We start from the raw sequence: 20,120 nt of genomic DNA, 5'->3' as shown, positions 1-20,120 counted from the left end.
TTGAAATGCCCTCGTATTTCGAGAAGAGAAGTTACCCAACTTGTTGCAGGATAAGGATTCAACAAAATTGGAATGAACAAGTTATCACTATGGCTTGAATTGGATTGTATTAAAGCACTACCACAAACCATCAAGATATTTTACTCATCTGTATGTGACAAAACAGTATACTTTGGATGACACAGAGTGTAAAGTAAACTATAGTATAACTTCTAGTCAGTAATGAAATGTTACATGTTTCACATCAAATAGTACTGTGTGTTGAAGTTTTACTATTTTATCCCCATTAACCTCTCTCATCTCTCAAAAGATTTTAGTATGGTTGCTAAAAATCTAGTTGTCATGTACCCAAATTAATACATTATATCATCAAATAGTATCCCATAATGGGTTATCAAAATGTAAGCATAATTTAATAGATTTATTCACATTTTACTACAGTGCAAGGTACATGTAGAGCAGCAGGTGCTATGAATGGTTAACCAAAAAGGAATGCTAATTTAGAATCCAAAGAGCTTTGTCACTTTATTGTGGGCCTCTAAAATTGTGTCAGAACTATTGGTGGATTAAAATTCATAATTCTGCTCAGTTGTGATATGCATTTAATACATCTGTGCAGTGGTACATCTCTTCAGAATATTCAAGGCCATAAACTATAAGAATCAAAATAACTTCCACAGTAACACTATTTATTTTGCCCCAGCAGTAACAAAACTCTGAGAAACTCAGCATTACAGAAATACTCAGCACATGCAGGTTCCACTGGCAGTTCTTCTGTAGCTGTCCATCGAGATGTGAGCCAGTGTGTAGCAAATGTGTCTGTAGCAGACAAAGTGTCAATTACTTTTCCTCATCTTTGTATTTACAGCCTGGAATTTTGATTATTGTAATACAAGTTTATGTATTTTATTTTACAGGACAAAGATTATTTTGAACTTCAGCCAAGACAAAGTGCACTTTTCTCAGATACCTGTTCTTCACAGATGTTCGCTCATACATTACTTTCATCAACACCAGCTCGAAAATCTATTTTTCATTTGGCAAATAGCAACAGGACAAAAAGGTAATAGTTTATTTTTAAGTAATGTCAACTCCAAGTTGAAATACCAACAATACGAATTGCTACTCATAGCTTATGACCAAATCCTTCTTCAGCAAAGAAAACACACACACACACACACACACACACACACACACACACACACACACACGTATACATGAGTGCTACTCATAGCTTATGACCAAATCCTTCTTCAGCAAAGAAAACACACACACAAACACACACACACACACACACGTATACATGAGTGCTACTACTAGCATCTCAGACCAGAATGTGACTGTCGTGCTGATAGCAGTCTGGAGTGGGACGGGGAATGGGGAGAGATAGTGGGGTATTGTTGTGAGGAGACGACAGTGCTGCCTGGCAGGGCCCAAAGGGGCTGGTGAGCTTGCCAGGTGCAGCAGAGCATGGTGGGCTGTTGGGTAAAGAACAGGGAGCAGAAAAGGAAAGAATGGGAAAGGATGGGTGGGTGCATGAGCAGATGGTGGCACACAGTGAGGGCAAGAGCACGTGAAGGAAGGAGGTGACAGGATAGAGGGGGTGGAAACAGTTGAGCGGCGGGTGTGGTGACAGTAGGTTACCATAGGTTGAGATCAGGATAATTTTGGGAGTGCCATGTGTGCTGTGAGGATAACTTCCATTTGTGCAATTCAAAAAAGCTGGTGTTGGAGGGGAGGATCCAGATGGCCGAGGTTGTGAATCAGCCATTGAAATCAAGCATGTTATGTTCAGCTGCATATTGTGCCACGGGGTGATTTACTTCACTCTTGACCACAGTTGTTTGGCGGTGGCCATTCATCTGGGTGGACAGCTGCTTGGTAGTCACAACAATATAATAAGCTACACCTGACTATCCTAACACATAACTACTTCTCCTTTGAAGGGAAGGTCAAAGCTGTGGCACAGTCATGGGCTCCCGCACTGCACCCTCCTATACCAACCTGTTTATTGGTCATCTAGAGGATATCTTCCTACCCTCCCAAACCCCTTGTCTGGTTGAGGTTCATTGATGATATCTTCATGATCTGGACTCAGATCTAAGACAGCCTATACTCATTCCTTTGCAACCTCAATAACTTCTCTCCAATCTGTTTCACCTGGTCCTCCTCAACCCAGTGTGCCACCTGTCTGGACTTTGACCTCCTCCTCTGCGATGGCTCCGTCACCCAACAGTACCTGCATTTTAACAAGTGCCATCCCTTCCACACCAAACAGTCGCTCCCATACTGGCTGGCCACTCCCCTTTCCCAATATGCTGAGTGTCTCACCAAGACCTTCATAGGCAGGTGCTGTTCTCCAGACCTAGACTGCAAATATATTTTGTGTACAATTCCCCACACACACCCCAATCCTCCCACCATCCTCAAGAGCCAGCTACAATAGAGTGTGCCCTTTGTCACCCACTGCCATCCTGGTCTGAAATAGCTGAACCATGTCCTTCTTCAGCACTTTGACTGTCTATCATCATGCCCTGAGATGAGGGACATAGCACCCAAGTTCCCACCATTCCTAAAGTCGTGTTCTGTCACCCACTCAACCTCCACAACATCCTACTCCTCTCACCCCCTTACCACAGAGATCATATCCCTGTGGAAGACCCAGGTGACCTGCCAAATGCACCCACCCGACTCTTCCTACTCCAGTCCTGTCACAGGTGTATCCTACCAGTCAGAGCACAGGCTACCTGTGAAAACAGCCATGTTAAATACCAGCTCTGCTGCAACCATTGCACAGCTTTTTATATTGGTATGACTACCAACGAAATGTTCACCTGGGTGATCACCCATCACCAAACTGTGACCAAGAGTGAAGTAGACCACACAGTGGCACAATTTGCAACTGAAAGTAACATGCATTACCTCTGTGGCTGCTTCAAAACCCAAGCCATCTGTACCCTCCTCTCCACCAACAGCTTTTCTGAACTGCATAGATGGCAGTTATCCTGACAATTCACTCTCTCCTTGCAAAATTATCCAGGTCTCAATCTGATGCAACCTACAGTCCCCACATCCCCCATCCAACAGTTTCTGCCCCCTCTGTCCTCTCATCTAGCCCTTTCACATCCCCTCAGCCTCACTATTTGCTTCCGTCCCCACACCCCCTCACCCCAATCCTTTCATCTTCCATGATCACCTACTTTCCCGCTCCTTGTTTTTTTCCTCCACACCTCAGTTTGCGGCACTGTGCCTGGCAGTCTCATGAGGCTGCCATCTAGTCCCTGCACACCCCATGAGACAGCATTCTTGTCTCCCCCCTCCCCCTCCTGTACCCTGCTATCCCTCTCCTTTCCCCACCCCAACCTAGGTTTCTATACAAGTGGCAGTAGCATTCCAGTCCACTCTGCTGGTGGTAGCAGTCATGTGCAAATGAGATGTGCTTGCTTGTGTGAATATATGTGTGTGTGTAGGCTTTGGCCATAAGCCATAATGTGTAACAGTCTTTTCATTGTGTCTTTCTGCAATTCAACGAGTAATCTATCCTTTCCCTAATACGGTTGATTATTTACTTTTAGATAGCTTAAAGACCCTCATTTACTATAAACTCCTCTGATAGGAACAAGATAATGACTAAAAAAGATCAACGATGATTTCCATATTGACCTTTGTTCTATCTCTGCTGTTTGTATTCTATCTAGAATACAGTATATTCCATTGTCATATTCCCAGTTTTGTGTAAACTTTTTTTTATATTTACAAGTTATTGCCTTTTTATAATTTCTTTTCCCCCTCAGTTTGCGAAAACCACTGTAACAAGTGATAATGTATGGAAAGTTCTCGTTGAAAATTATGAATTATTTAAGAATAAAGGAGACAACTCACCGAAAGGCAGAAGCACTGTGTGCTCAATAGGTTCATAAACAAAAGGTGTAGAGCTTGGCTAGCTTTTATAATGCAGTTTCTTTTTTTTAGTTGTAGGAACACACACACACACACACACACACACACACACACACACACACACACACACACACACACACCTCTGTCTCCGTGCATTGTGCTCAGTCCACTGCCAGATCTTTATGGGCCCTCAGTAAGTGTTCTGGGAGGGGAGGGGGGGGGGGAGGGGGGACTTGTAGAAGAGTGAGAGCTGTCTGTGGGCTAGATGGGGGGGGGGGGCAGGTGGCAGGTGGCTGGGCACGCGATTTCATTCCCACATGCTGCTAGATGCTTTTCCCCAAACCCCTCCCTGCCTTCCTCCTCTCTCTGGCCTTCACCTCACCCCATCTAACCCCAGCACACTCACCATGGGCCAGTAAAGAGTTGACAGTTGACTGAGTACAATGTAGGGAGACAGGTGTGTGCCTGTCTGTGTGCATGTTTTTCCTAGAGCTAGAAAAAGGAAGTGCATTCCGAAAGGTAGCCAAACTCTGTACCTTTTGTTTCTGTGTCTGTCGATGACACAGTACTTCTGCCTTTTGGTGAGTCGTCTCCTTTATTCCTAAATAAATTTTTACAAGTGAATTCTTTTGATTCATTGCAGACCCTATATCTTCTACTTTATTGTAAGAATTCAATAGATTCACAGGTTCGATGTGATCAATGTTTTTTGTACAAGGTTTAGTAATAAAGCTTTAATTACCATATAAAAAAGTTGTTGTTGTTGTTGTGGTCTTCAGTCCTGAGACTGGTTGGATGCAGCTCTCCATGCTACTCAATCCTGTGCAAGCTTCTTCATCTCCCAGTACCTACTGCAGCCTACATCCCTCTGAATCTGTTTAGTGTATTCATCTCTTGGTCTCCCTCTACAATTTTTACCCTCCACGCTGCCCTCCAGTACTAAATTGGTGATCCCTTGATGCCTCAGAACATGTCCTACCAACTGGTCCCTTCTTCTAGTCAAGTTGCGCAACAAACGCCTCTTCTCCCCAATTCTATTCAATACCTCCTCATTAGTTATGTGATCTACCCATCTAATCTTCAGCATTCTTCTGTAGCACCACATTTCTAAAGCTTCTATTCTCTTCTTGTCTAAACTATTTATCATCCATGTTTCACTTCCATACATGGCTACACTCCATACAAATACTTTCAGAAACGACTTCCTGACACTTAAATCTGTACTTGATGTTAACAAATTTCTCTTCTTCAGAAATGCTTTCCTTGTCATTGCCAGTCTACATTTTATATCCTCTCTACTTCGACCATCATCAGTTATTTTGCTCCCCAAATAGCAAAACTCTTTTACTACTGTAAGTGTCTCATTTCCTATCTAATTCCCTCAGCATCACCCGACTTAATTCGACCACGTTCCATTATCCTCGTTTTGCTTTTGTTGATGTTCATCTTATACCCTCCTTTCAAGACACTGTCCAGTCCGCTCAACTGCTCTTCCAAGGCCTTTGCTGTCTCTGACAGAATTACGTCATGGGCGAACCTCAAAGTTTTTATTTCTTCTCCATGGATTTTAATACCTACTCCGAACTTTTCTTTTGTTTCCTTTACTGCTTGCTCAATATACTGATTGAATAGCATCAAGGAGAGGGTACAACCCTGTCTCACTCCCTTCCCAACCACTGCTTCCCTTTCATGTCCCTCAACTCTTATAACTGCCATCTGGTATCTGTACAAATTGTAAATAGCTTTTCACTCCCTGTGATTTACCCCTGCCACCTTCAGAATTTGAAAGAGAGTATTGAGTATTCCAGTCAACTTTGTCAAAAGCTTTTCTAAGTCAGCAAATGCTAGAAACGTAGGTTTGCCTTTCCTTAATCTTTCTTCTAATATAAGTCGTAGGGTCATTATTGCCTCACGTGTTCCAACATTTCTACGGAATCCAAACTGATCTTCCCCGAGGTCGGCTTCTACCAGTTTTTCCATTTGTTTGTAAAGAATTTGCGTTAGTATTTTGCAGCTGTGACTTATTAAACTGATAGTTCGGTAATTTTCACATCTGTCAGCACCTGCTTTCCTTGGGATTGGAATTATTATATTCTTCTTGAAGTCTGAGGGTATTTCGCCTGTCTCATACATCTTGTTCACCAGATGGTAGAGTTTTTAGTTGAATTATGAGACAGAATTGCTGATCAATACTTATCTTCAGTAGATGTAATACCTGCACTGCAGATAAGTACAGACAAAAGTACACAAATCTATCCTAATTTTGGGAACTAAAGTTTCTTCCTTGGGGAAGACAGAAGGACAGGTTAGGGAAAGATAAAAAGGAAGGGCAGGTTTCTCGGACCCAAAGATGAGAGGCACCCAATTGTTTGTTACTCCCCACAGTCTCAAAACAGGAAAGCTAGGAGAGTGTTGTATATTTGGCACTGCTGATATTCCACCTCCTGTGAGAATCGACTAACAATTCTGTTTCTTAGTTTGTTTTCTTATGTCACTTTTCCTTTTGATGTAATTAATTTTCGTCTGTTTACAGATATGAACCTGCTGACTTGGCACACATTGAAATTCCCCCAACACAAAACCACAGCACGCCACTGGAGGCGCAACTATTAATGGAATGAAAATTGGCTTTGCCATTTCATTTTAGCTCTTCTACCAGGAGGCTGTGGTATTGTGGTGCAGGGATGTCAGTGTGTACCATGACTGCAGAGATTTACTTACGAACAAATAAAAATTTAAATACATAATATTTTTTAAAACTAAAGAGGGAGCAGCACTTGTGAGGGAGATGACCATTCCCAGAAGTATGCTCCAACTTCCATACAGGAACACTAGGAGTAGGTTTCCCATCTGTCAGTACAGCGTAGTAGGCTGTGATTTGTGTAGATTTTTTGTGTGTGTTCATTAGGTTAGTTGTATTAGTTCTTAATTTATATTTTTCATGTAGTGTTAATATGTTTAGTGAAAACACATGCCTGTGTCACCAATTATTTAAAATATGCACTGCAAATGGGCCAGAATAGCTTTGAGAAACAGCCTGTAGATGCTCCTTGATTTGTAGCCAGTAGTACAAACTGATGAGCGTCCTCAAATATTTAAGCTGAGTATTCAAGGTTTATTATTAGTTCTCAAAATTTATACACATTTATGTTTTATGCATTATAAAATTTTAATATAAATGTCTCTCTCTTGTTCATAGCATTGGAAATCCCCCCATTCATGCAAGAACTAGTGAAGAAAAAGAACTGAGAAATATGGCAGAAGAAATTCAGCAAGAGGCAAATTTTACATCACATCCAGTCAGTGAAAGCAAAGAGTTACTGAATCCATTAAAGGATGTAGCATATATTAATAAATCACATGCTGTCAGTGAGGTACAAAATATCTGCCCTATTACAGAGCAACGGCATAACTCTCAGAGCAGAGAATTATGTCTAGGACATTCCTATAGAGACGTCAGAGATGACATAAATCCATTTGATGATGTCTTGATCAGCCAGTTTTTACAGTACTCTGGCTTTGTGGAGAGAAATAAGGGAGGCTGGATAAAAGTTCTATGCAAACCCACCCCTCGGATAAGGCTTCCATTTACACTTAAAATCGGTAAGTTTTGTAAAGTATAAAAGTTCACGTCCTATTTTTTTATTCCACTCAGTGTCTTGTCTATCAGTCCAACTGGGTTCTAACAGTCATTATTTCAAAAACTAACTGTTCATTAGTGCTAATAATTCTTGTCAAAAGTTTCAGCACAATGTTCGGTGAACTTATTAGATGTGACAAATGGTATATGAAGTCTCTCAAAGAATTACCACATTTACTGGCATAATTCTGTTACCTTTTTAAAGATTATGTCGGTTTTGCAATCTCACCGAAATGTGAAAATATGTGAGTTGCATACTACTGCACCCTTTTCATGGTAATAGTCGACAGAATTCATGAAACAAACTTGCTGGTCTATTATTGTCAGCTTACATGGCTCTGAATGCATTTCTCTCCAGGTGGGCCACTACTTTCAGGCTACTACACCACTTCCTTGAATGCTTTGCCCACAATTAGGGGGAAAGAAGAAAGAGAACAGTATTTCTCACAGAGGCTTATTAAGATAAGTAGGTCATCCTTTGAAATATTGTTCAGAAAAATGTAAACACCAGCTATGCTAGACATCTGGAAATATATCTTTTAATATTATCCTATTTGAAACAAAAAGTGCCTAACATACTAACTACTGAAAAGAGAGAAAATATGACTGGCAGAGCCTGAACTGAATAACAGTCACAGACACTAGATTTGGAACCTTCATTAGGAGACACAGAAACAAGAACATGTTTTACTGCTCTTATAAAAACCATCTTTAACTTTCTTCCTGGAGTTGACATGAATCAGTCAAGAATGAAGCATTATCTGCTGAAGCTGATTATTCATATTTCAAAACTGAATCTGAAAATTTCGCAAGACTGTACACTTAAATGTAAACATGCAGCGAACTACATGTATGTTATCTTTTCTTTCTCCGTTGTAATACTTGTCATCTCCGATTTTCAGATAATGATATTTATCAAGTGATAAAAGAGATAGGAAAAGGTTCTTATGCTCGAATACTGTGTGCAACTGATAATTATGGTGAAAGAGTAGCTCTGAAGGTTCAGAAGCCATCCTGGCTTTGGGAAGCCTATATTGAAGACCAAATTCAGCATCGTATAAAAGGCAAAAATCTGGTAAGAAGATGCGGTTTCCTTGCATTTATGTTATCTTAATAGCTGTCCTTATGATATGCTCACACTGAGTGGCTTGTTCAATTTGTAATTACGTTTGAAATATTTCAGTCCAATGATTTGCATTTATTGATAAAACCTATTACAGTTGTTTGCACATATGCATAAACCAGATTCTCAGTAACTGAAGTAATGCTTCGGTGCCAGAGTGTAGCTTAAAGAGAAAGGCAGGTGTGCCTTATCACAGATATTATCATAAAAATATTGAAAATATTTGGAAGTAAACAATAGATGAAGACCTGTCTTGTGTAGTGCTCTTGCCCTTCTTTTAAGACCCCCCTGTGCTGGCAGGTTCGCGGCATTGGATCTTGTCTGTTTTGCAGTGCGTAAACACCTGAGTTATTTGTGACCTGAGGCTTTCCCGGCAAATGTGCTGTATCCAAGGTTCTCGGGTGTCCATCCGGATCCGGATGTACACACCCTATCTGGAACTCGACAGACTTCATTGGCCGCCTGAAGGAGATGACAGTACAAGAATCCAACATCATGGTCAGCTTCGAAGTCGTCTCATTCACATGTGTCCCGCTGGAAGATTCTCTCCACTTAATCAGTGAGAAATTCGGGCCTGAACTGACACAACTGTTCAGGCATGTGTTAACATCTACGTACTTTGTCTTCAATGGTCAATACTACGAGCAGATCGAAGGAGTAGCCGTGGGGAGCCCGCTCTCCCCAGTGGTGGCCTACCTGTTCATGGAGAGTTTCGAAGAGGAAGCACTGGAAGCTGCCGAACTGAAACCTGTATGCTCCTTTTGCTACATGGATGACACGTTCGTCATCTGGCCACATGGACAGGAACAGCTACAGATTTTTCTACAACATCTAAATTCGGTCCACAGTAACATTCTTTTCGCCATGGAAACCATGGGAACGTAGGTCTGATGGCTCACTGGTCACAGCATGTACCGCAAGCTGACACGCACTGACCTGTACCTACATGCCTCGAGCTGCCACCATCCAGCGCAGCTTAATGGAATGCTCAGCACATTGGTACATAGAGCACACTCGATCTCTGATGAACAGAACTTGCCAACGGAACTCAAAAACCTGGAGACCGTGTTCCGCAAGAATAGGTATGGCAACTGCCAAATCCAAAGGGCCTTCCGACAACAGAAGTGCAGCAAGAACCGAGATGAAGAACAACCCGAAGAAGAGAAGCAAGCTCTGGCCTTTCTGCCATTTGCTGGCAACGTGTCATCAAAAATAGGGAGACTGTTAAGGCGACACAAGATTGACACAGTCTTCTGACCACCAGCAAAGATTCGTGACCTACTAGGTACGGCAAAAGATGACATAGACCTTAAGAAAGCGGGCGTATACAAAATCCCATGCGGCTGTGGCAAATCCTACATCGGCCAGACAGTTCGCATGGTCGAAGACTGATGCAAGGAACACGAATGTCACACCCGCTTACGCCAACCCAGCCATTCGGCCCTAGCAGAACACTGCATTGAAACCGGACACACAGCAAAATTCGAGGAGACAAAACCCTGACAGCCACAAGTGCCTACTGGGACAGTATCTACAAGGAGGCCATAGAAATTCGTGTAACGTATAGCCTCATCAACAGGGACACTGGCTTTCAACTTAGCAAGGCCTGGAAACCATTATTAAACACCATCAAAGAGCAATGGCGTGAGTGGACGCGAGATCCTTCCGCCACGGTGGATGGTGATGAAGTGCGACTACCACCAGGCGTGGCTACAGCTACCCCCACCCCTCCCACCACGCGGCACTCCACCGGCCGGCCGGCCGCGCCAGGGTACGAATCGGGACCCCGTGGACATAAATACCACGGACACAGTGCAGACAGATCATTCCATCAGCACCACCTGATGATGGCAGAACGCTTATTTGCCAAAATATTGTGGAACTTCGACGATCCGATCCAGCTGGACACCCGAGAATCTTGGATGCACCTGAGTTATTGTAAACAGTGTGCTGCCATCCTGTCCTCACTGGCTGCCTATGGCTCATGCAATGCTGCACCAACAAAACTCAACATGTGTGGACATCAATGTACAGTATTCACAAAACATTTTCGTTTTTTCAGTACTGTCTTGAACCACAAGGTTCAGAGGCTGCGATTGTACTCTGCAGTGCTTAGCCCTCTGACTCCATGTTCATTTACCCTATTAGATCTTCACTTCCAACTAAAAGGTTAGATCTTCATCATGAAAATTAACAATCAATTAATTCTCATGATAATGTATAACGAAATGTACAGCTATATCTACAATAGTACTCCACAATTTACACTTTCACTCTTATTTCTCTGTCATTCTACCCTTGAACAGTACATAGTAAAGAAGAACACTTAAATCTTTCCATGTGAGCTTTTATTCCTCTTGTTTTGTTACAATGATCATTTCTGCCTATGTAGGTGGGTGACAACAAAATACTTTCACATTTGCAGAAGAAAGTTGGAGATGGAAATTTTCCGGAAAGATCTTGTACCAACAAAAAATGCCTCTGTTTTAATGATTGCCGTATCGTATCCATGACACTCTCTACCATATTTTGCAATAATACAAAATGAACTGCTCTTCTTCAAATTTTTTTGATGTCCTCCATCAGTCGTATCTGTTACGGATCCCATACTGCAGGGCAACAGTCTAACGGAGGATGGACAAGCACAGTATAGGCAGTCTGTTTAGTGCATTTGTTGCATCTTCTATGTATTCTACCAATAAAATGTAGCCTTTGGTTCATCTCCCACTATACATTATCTATGTGATCATTGCAATTTAAGTTGTTCATAATTGTTATTCCTAGGTATTTACTTGAAATGACAGCTTAGATTTATGTGATATATCAAGTAACAGAAATTTAAAGGATTCCTGTTAGTACTCATGTGCATGACCTCACATTTTCCATTATTTAGGGTCAATGGCCAGTTTCTGCACCATACAGGCATCTTGTCAAAATCAATTTGTGATTGGTTTTGATCTTCTGATGACTTTACTAGATAGTAAATGACAGCATCATCTACAAACAATCTAAGATGGCTGCTCTTATTGTCTCCTAAATCATTTATATAGATTAGAAATAGCAGAGGGCCTATAATACTTTCATGGGGAACATCTGATATCACTTCTGTTTCATTTGATGACATTCTGTCAGCTACTACAAACTGTGACCTATGGGACAGAAAATTACAAATCCAGTCGCACAACTGAGATTATATTCTATAGGCACGCAATTAGATTAGAAACCACTTGTGAGGAATTGTGTCAAAAACCTTTCTGCAATCTAGAAATATCAATCAATCGGTCAATCAATTTGTGATCCTCTGTAGACAGCACTCATCATTTCATGAGAATGTAGAGCTAATTTCGTTGCACAAGACTGATATTTTCTGAATCTGTGCTGTCTGTGTGTCAATAGATTTATTTATTTGAAGTAATTCATAATGTTCAAACACAATATGTGTTCCAAAATCCTGCTGCAAATTGCTGTCAGTGATATGAATCTGTACTTCGGCAGATAACACCTGTTATTTTGCTTGAGTATTGATGTGACCTGTGCAATTTTCCAACCTTTAGGTTTGAATCTTTCATCAAGATAGCAATTGTATGGGATTGCTAAGTATGGAGCTATTGCATCAGCATACCCTGAAAGGAATCTAATAGGTATACAGTATGAACCAGTGGACTTGCCTTTATTAAGTACTTTAAGCTGCTTTACTACACTGAGGATATCTACTTATCACATTGACTGCAATTCTTGATTCAAATTCTGGAATATTTGATTTGCCTTCTTTGGTGAAAGAATTTTGAAAAGCCGTACTTGGTAACACTGCTTCAGTTTGCACTGTCATCGGTAACATTACCATCACTATTGCACAGTGAAAGTAATAATTGTGTCTTCCTGCTGATGTACTTTCCAGGTATCTTTGAATTTTCTGATAGAATTCAATATTGAGTTTTGGTGTGGAAACTATTAAGAGCATTTCGCATTGAAGTCCACGCTAAATTTCAAGCTTCTGTAAAAAAATTGCCGTGTTATAACCAGGAATTACACAATAAATATATCACCATTCTACAGTTTATTGACACAACATTGATACAAAATAATTCAGTGCGGAGATTTGATAGTGGTAGATACCGCACCCCTTCCCCCTTGAGGAAGCATCTGTTGCGAATGACACCACATCCAAGTGATCCCCCTCTGAGTCCTCAGCATTGCTGGTGAGTTGGGGCAGAGGAGCATATGGACAAAAATGCCCTGGCAGGTGGTAAAGGTTGTATGGTGTGGACCTCAGCAGCGGAGCAGGTGGAGCAGGAGGCGTCAGAGGGATGTCTTCATCTTTATTCGGAATTGCCCATGGTTGCTGATTGGGCAACGTCTTGTAGTCTGGGAAGGGCAGCCTCTGGTCTAGGCGATGTCTGGGGTAAGTCGCTCGTGTTGGAGTGTGGTATTGGTCAGCTGGCTGTGAGTGAAAGGCATATATAAGTCTGGTGTTACACTGTCTGGGTGGCTTGGGGTAGGATGAGAATTAGGGGACTGGTAATGATGGTGTGGGAGGAGGATGAAAAAAGCTGTTGGGAAACTAGTCAGGGACGAAGTTGATAGCATGTCGCAGAACCACCCTGTGTGGAAGGTGGACCCTGAAGACCTTCCAACCCCCCATGCTGGACAATTGTTCCTGGAATCCAGGCTGGTTGCTGGCTAAATCCTTTTGCCCACACCAAGGTCCCAGGGCAGAACTTGGAAGCAGGCAGTGGTTGTGCTGGCTGTGGCGTTGGCATGAGCAGGCTCAAGAGGGTCCGGGGCTACTGTCTATGGATAAGTTCTGCTGTGGACCTCCAACTGTTCAAAATAAAAAGTTAGTGAAGCTTCCATGGAGTGATCGTGGAGGTATTTCTTCATGTGAGATTTGAAAGTGTGGGCTATCTTCTCAGTTTCTCCATTAGATTGTGGATGGAAGGCGGCGTGTTGGAATGTGGCGAATGCCATGCTGGGCGTGAAAAGTGGACCAGCGTCAGTTACGAGCACATGTAGCAGACCTCCAATCCCAAAAATTTTTTCTAAGACTGTGATGGGATTGGTGGTTGACAGATTGCATCGTACAACGTATGGAAATCTCAAGTAAGCATCAACCACTATCAAGAACATGACGTTAAACACTGGCCCTGCAAAACCAATGTGTACCTGCTCCTAAGGGTGAGCACATGGTGGCCAAGAAGCAAATGAATGTCGTGGGGCTGCCTGCTGGCTTTGGCAGGATAGACATGTCATTCAATCTCCTTGTTCATGCCCAGCCAGTAAGTGAACCTGCGACTCAGGAGTTTAGTTTAGGACCCAGTGACCTTGGTGCAATAGTTGCAGGATGTGCTGGCATAAAGAATAATGAATGACTACTTGAGGCTATCCCTCATTGGAAATGAGTAGAATTACTCCATCGATCCACATGAGCTGATAGCGAGCATTAAATAACTGACGGAATGCTGCAGAAGCCTATGGAGGCTGTTGTTCAGGCCATCCATGAAGTATGTGATTCTGGACTTGTTGGAGTACCTCATCATTACCGGGTTCATCTGCGATCCTTGAGCTGGTGTTGGGAAGAGAATCTATGCTGGCTACTGCTTCTTCATCCATGTGAAAACACAGGAAATCTTTGTTGAACTGTGGATCAGGTCCCCATGGAAGGCGGGACAGGGCATCAGCGTTGGCATTCTCAGTCGTGTTGCAGAAAACAAAAACTTGGAATTTCTTTAATGCGAAGATTATGGCCAGTGCTCTCCCTCCTTCCCTCCCACCCCTCCCACCCACCCGCCCATTGGATGAATGCCTGAGCTGGAAATGATGTGGCTGAGGTACTCAATCTCCGGCTGGAAAAAACAACATTTTTCTTTTCTGAATTTTAGGACAGCTTCTCTTAAGAAGCTGAATAAAGATTTCAGATTGCGAAGGTGTTCCTCCGTGGTTCTCCATGTTACAATGATGTCATCTAAATAGTTAATGCGTGCATCCACTTTGAGTACTAATTTTTCCAAAAACCGTTGAAAAATGGCGGGAGCAATTGCTATACTAAACATTAAGCATTTCAAATGATAAAGCCCATGCAGCATGTAAAGTGTATGAAACTGTTGATATTCTGCATTGAGGGGAAGTTGGAGGATACATCTGCTAGGTCTATTTTAGAGAAGTAGTTTCCACTTTTTAATTTTGGCAGTAATTCTTCCAGCTTAGGAATAGGATATGTCTCACTCTCTGATTGGGCACTGACAGTTACTTTAAAATCACTGCGCAGTCAGATATTCCCTGATGCCTGTCAGAGTATGACTAGTGGGGTAGCCCATCGACTAGAAGGAATAGGTTCTAAAACTCCAATTGTAGTTAGGCAATCCAATTCTTTCTTTACTTGCTCTCTGAGAGCTAACAGAACAGTGCCGGCTTGAAGGTAATGAGGCCATGCATTGTGTTTCAGTGTGATGTACACCTAAAAATCCTTTGTGGTGCTGAGTTCTGGGGTGAACAGGTCCTCATAATCCTGGCAAAGTGTCTCTAGGTCCAAATATGGAACGTCTTCAGATACCAAATTCACAGAATCATCTATTGAAAATCCAAATTTCTGAAAAGAGTCCAATCCAAACAAGTTCTCAGCAGAATCACTGTTAACAAATAAGAAGGTAATGTGGCAGATGATATTATTATATGTCGTGGCAGTTTGACTTGACCACACACTGGAATGGTATGTTTATTATACGCCATTAGATATCTCTTTGTTTCTTGCAAGGGAGGAGCTCCAAGTTTCAAATATTTACTGTAATTCAGAATGCTCACTGTTGTGCCAGTGTCTACTGGTAATTGAACTGGTTTCTCTGCAATTTGCACTTCTACGAAAAGCTTATTGGAGGTCTCTTGATGGTCTACAGTGGCCACCAGATTAACATCCATCTGTTGGGCAGGAAACTTTCTTGCCTGGAGGGACTTACGACATATAGAAGCTAAATGGCCATTGGAAGAAAAGTGTTGGTAATAAGCTCATCTGCCAGGCCGGTCTTCACATTGATGTTTTTTTTTTTAAACAAGATGGCAATCTTTTTGGTACCCAGGACTGGTTTGATCAGCTGTTAAGCGGCGTGGAGGACATTGTTGGTTAATGTTACAGCATCCCATGTGTACTGTTGCTGCATGTAAATTGCCATTAGTGTAATCATTGGCTGCTGGCTCGGATGTGTTTACATTAGCGGCAGCTAAGTTGATCCATGGGTCTAGTTGCTTGCCTGCTGCTCAGGATACTTCGAAGCATTGTACTAAGTCCAAACCATTGCCTAATGGTGGGTCTCTGAGTTGAAGTGCCTAATGCTGGAAATTCCTGTTGAACGTAGCCCGGATGGTCATGTATTTGATCATTTCTTCTGCATTGGACGCCTTACTTTTATGGGTAACAAAATGACTTGGCATACTGGACATGGCATTATCTCAGCTGCACGTAATAGTGCACCACTGCTTGGTGCGGAGGTTTAACAGTGGTGGATACCACATGCCAATGTTGGGGACTTTGCAGTCTTTTAAATTTGGCAAGTTTTTTAAATTGTTTCTGTAACAGTGTTCCAACCTGTTTTGTATACCATGAGGACCCATTCTTTTTCTTATTAAGTTATTTGCTACAAATCTCCCCATTACGGTCAATACTGTTTCTTTGAATTTTAGCCACACCAGGTATGCACTTACATAGTTCAGAAGGATTAGAGGCTATGTCTTAGGAAGGCATCAACTGAATTACTGTCTGCTTTTTTAAATAGATATATTTTGCAATTATCTTTGCTGGGTTTGAATGTTATGGGATTCAGTCTCGTTACAATGACCTCATGGTCACTAATCCCTGTAGCTGTCATAATGCTTCCTATTTGCTCAGGATTATTTGTTGCTAAGAGATCAACTATGTTTTTGCAATCATTTACACTTCAAGTGGGCTCCTGAACTAATTGCTCAAAATAAATTTTGGGGAAAGCGTTCTGCACAATTTCAGATGATATTTTACATCTGCAACTTACTTAAAAAATATGCTAACATCCCCCTAACCATCTTGCAAATCTATGTATATTGCTTAACACCTCACCACACTTCTCAGTGTGCTCATGGCCTGTTCAGTAGGCTTATACTCTCTTAAATACTAGGAAATATGTTTATTACTACTACATATGCCACAATGTCATCCATACAATAGATATGTTTATACTTCAAGCTTTCCACTTACAAATGAGAATGATACTCTAAAGATCTTTTTCTCTCCCTGCAGTATCCTTAACAAATCACTTTTAACAGTACCTGGTCTGGCCCAATTAATCTCTTATGCATGACATCGCTTTTGTCTAGACAGTGGTTTTAAAACCCATTGTTGTGGAACATCATTCGGAACCTTGTCCCTGCCACAACAATATGCCTTATACTTTCCTAGAAAACATATCCCCAAACCTATCCTTGCAAATGAATCACATATGGTACTACCACTCACAGTACATTAACCAATAGTTGCACTTGTCTCTCTCACCTTAATGTCAGTAACAGACACTATTGTTCCCGAAATGCTCAGCTTTCTGGTACCCCTACTCACCCAAAGGTGCTTCCTGGTGCCTCATGGCACTATGTTTTACAAATTAATCCTTAGTGGATTTGTATGCAATTTAACTGGTTTGTTCCTTAAGACAGGTACACATTTGCAACAGTACTTTACTGGTGACAGCTTGCCCTACCTGGAGTTTTCTCCTTCCAAGTTTCACCATTCACCACTGAAGATCAGTTCAGGCATGACAATCAGGCAGAAAGTTTTCTCTCCAGTTTTCCTCATGCACTTCAGATATATTAGGACCGTCATACATCTCAGACTGCGGCTGTGTTGTAAACAGGAGTTTTCTCCTTCTAAATTTCACCATTCATCACCGAAGGTCAGTTCTGGCTTGACAATCAGGCAGAAAGATTTCTCTCCAGTTTTCCCCGTGCCCTTCAGCTATATTAGGACCACACACACCTCAGACTGCAACTGTTTTGTAAACAGCTCACAGTGCATGTCAACAGCTTGTTCTGCAAGGCTGTGACCAAGTGCTCCCACTACTGTAACATTCTCAACCTGAGGCACACACTCTTCAAAAGATTCTGCCTTGTCACCCCTATCATTATCATCTCCTTTTCCTATGTTCATGAATGCACTAAGCAGATTCAGAAAGATGTAGGTTGTGGTAGGTACTGGGAGATGAAGAAACTTGCACAGGATAGAGTAGCATGGAGAGCTGCATCAAACCAGTCTCAGGCCTGAAGACCACAGCAACGACAACAACACGTTCATTGTGCTTCTGAGGAAATATATGCATCCGTACCATTTCTTCCACAATATTTTTAACACAGTTATCATCATCAACAGCTTCCCATACATTCTCCATAGTATCTGCAATAGCATCATTGTATGCAGTTCTGCTCTGCATACCACAAGAATCAGTGGCACATGAACTTCTCTGTACATCTGGCCCAGGTTTCACGGCCTCTTAAACAACACCCATTATCACACAGTGGGTTAGGTGCTACTACACTTACATCACCTATGTTGCTATCCACACACTTATTTACTTTAGTACAGCCCACCCTTACTCTGTGTGGCACTACAGCTACCTCAGGCTCCACAATCCCACATATTGGAGCTGATACTTTTACATTACTCCTTTTAACATTCACAATGTTAGTACCCTGTATATTGCATGAATTCTGAGCGATTTGCACAACACTAGTACCCTGTTCATTGACCATCTTAATTTTCCCACTTAAAAGATCATCATTTAAACTAGACACAAGCCTGTTCCTCTCTGTTTCAGCTTTCTCCTTCTCCCTCCTCTCTGCCTTCTCTGTTTCCCTTCTTTCCAACCTTTCCAAAATCGTCTTATTTCTCACATCCTTAGGCCCATTTTCAATCCATCAGTGATAGAGCCTTCTCTGTCTCTCCTTTACATACTCCTGAAAATTGAGAAGCACTATTTCCTTCTCTCTCGCCTGAATGGCTTCCAGTCTCTTGGACAAATTTGCACTCTCTGCTTGCATCTTATCTACTTTGGCTACTATGATATGGAATTCCTCCTCCATGGTAGCCCTTTGTAACCTGCTCTTGGTGGTACTGACTATCAATCTCACACACACACACACACACACACACACACACACACACACACACACACAAAGATACTGAAGCATACCACTATACTGAAACTTCTCACTATTTTACAAGCTTATGTACCAAGCTGTTTTCCTTGCTCAACACCATTGCCCGTTTGAAATGGCCCAGATCAACACACATTTCCTACCATTCTCAGACTCACCTTTCATAAAAACTCTATTTAATAAATACAACAACACAGCAAAACAAAATCAGATTAGGAGGAGGTGACTTAACTGAACACTTATGATAACATTTCTTACTGTAACTACTCTGCCTGATTGGCTGCTCATAGCTATTATTTACACTTTGGGAATAATGAATATTTCTTGACAGTACTTACCTTTCGCTCCTGAATCACTACATGTAATTACTATCTTATATAATCCTAGACAGTGAGCCACATCCATTATTCATGACAACATGTATTGCAAAACTAACCTTCCTATTTACATACTTACTGAACACTGTCTGTGACTACCTGCCTCATACTGAGCTTACCAATACTCTTACACATATGGCAAAAAGAAAGTATTGACTCTCCATGATGCCCACAGTAGAGAGAGAGAGAGAGAGAGAGAGAGAGAGAGAGAGAGAGAGAGAGAGAGAGATAGAGAGATAGAGAGAGATAGAGAGAGAGAACCCCACAGTATGTCGACAAAACTGTAACAGTGCAATAGTCAAGTCATCTTCATCTATTGACAGCAAATTTAGGCATTTTTGATCCATCTTCTGTTGCCAAGTGAAGTTGACCTGGGAGTGAAAGGCCACTGGGCTGTGGCAGTAGGCTGCGATAAGGGTGCTGGTTGATGGCAGCTTAGTAAAATAACATTAACAAGTCAGTCATTTCATTACAAGCCATTCAGCTACACTCTGACGCCACAGTATAGCGACAACACCTCTCTGGATGCATGGCACAGTTGACGTATACAGTACGGTGACAGTGGACAATTAGCCAGTGGCTCATGACATTTGCACCCCCGAATGGTGACTGTTGCAGTCAGCTAGCAGCATGCAACCCAGTTAGGAGTGTGTGCAAGTGACACCAGCAGCACAGACAATGAGCGGAATGCTTGCAGAAAATGCTAAGCACCTGGTGGGAAATCCTGCCTCTATGGGTGGCGGCGTAAGGCACCATATTCCTTGCTCCATAATACAATGGGAAACAGCTGCCCTGAGGGCAGGAGTTGAGCTGCTAATGGAGTGAGCCTTGAAGTGACCCACCAGTGGAGAGGCTCCAAGTCCTAGAAGGTGTGCTTGGTGCAGGAAGATGGTGTGTGGTAGTGACTGACTGGGTT

General features: G+C 42.1%; 1 protein-coding gene across 1 annotated transcript in view; it reads left to right on the top strand.

Moving 5' to 3' along the window:
* LOC126484437 (mitotic checkpoint serine/threonine-protein kinase BUB1-like) overlaps positions 1–20,120 on the top strand; it is a 220,226-nt gene that overhangs the window by 142,071 nt on the left and 58,035 nt on the right. The window contains exons 12-14 of the mRNA XM_050107954.1: positions 918–1,063; positions 7,100–7,503; positions 8,443–8,615. Of these exons, the coding sequence (XP_049963911.1) occupies positions 918–1,063; positions 7,100–7,503; positions 8,443–8,615 (723 nt within the window). The remainder of the gene's footprint in view (positions 1–917; positions 1,064–7,099; positions 7,504–8,442; positions 8,616–20,120) is intronic.

Source organism: Schistocerca serialis, chromosome 6 (assembly GCF_023864345.2).
Source record: "Schistocerca serialis cubense isolate TAMUIC-IGC-003099 chromosome 6, iqSchSeri2.2, whole genome shotgun sequence".
NCBI classification, from domain to species: domain Eukaryota; kingdom Metazoa; phylum Arthropoda; class Insecta; order Orthoptera; family Acrididae; genus Schistocerca; species Schistocerca serialis.
Note: the sequence above shows the minus strand (reverse complement) of the source record. Positions and strands in the feature narration are given on the sequence as shown.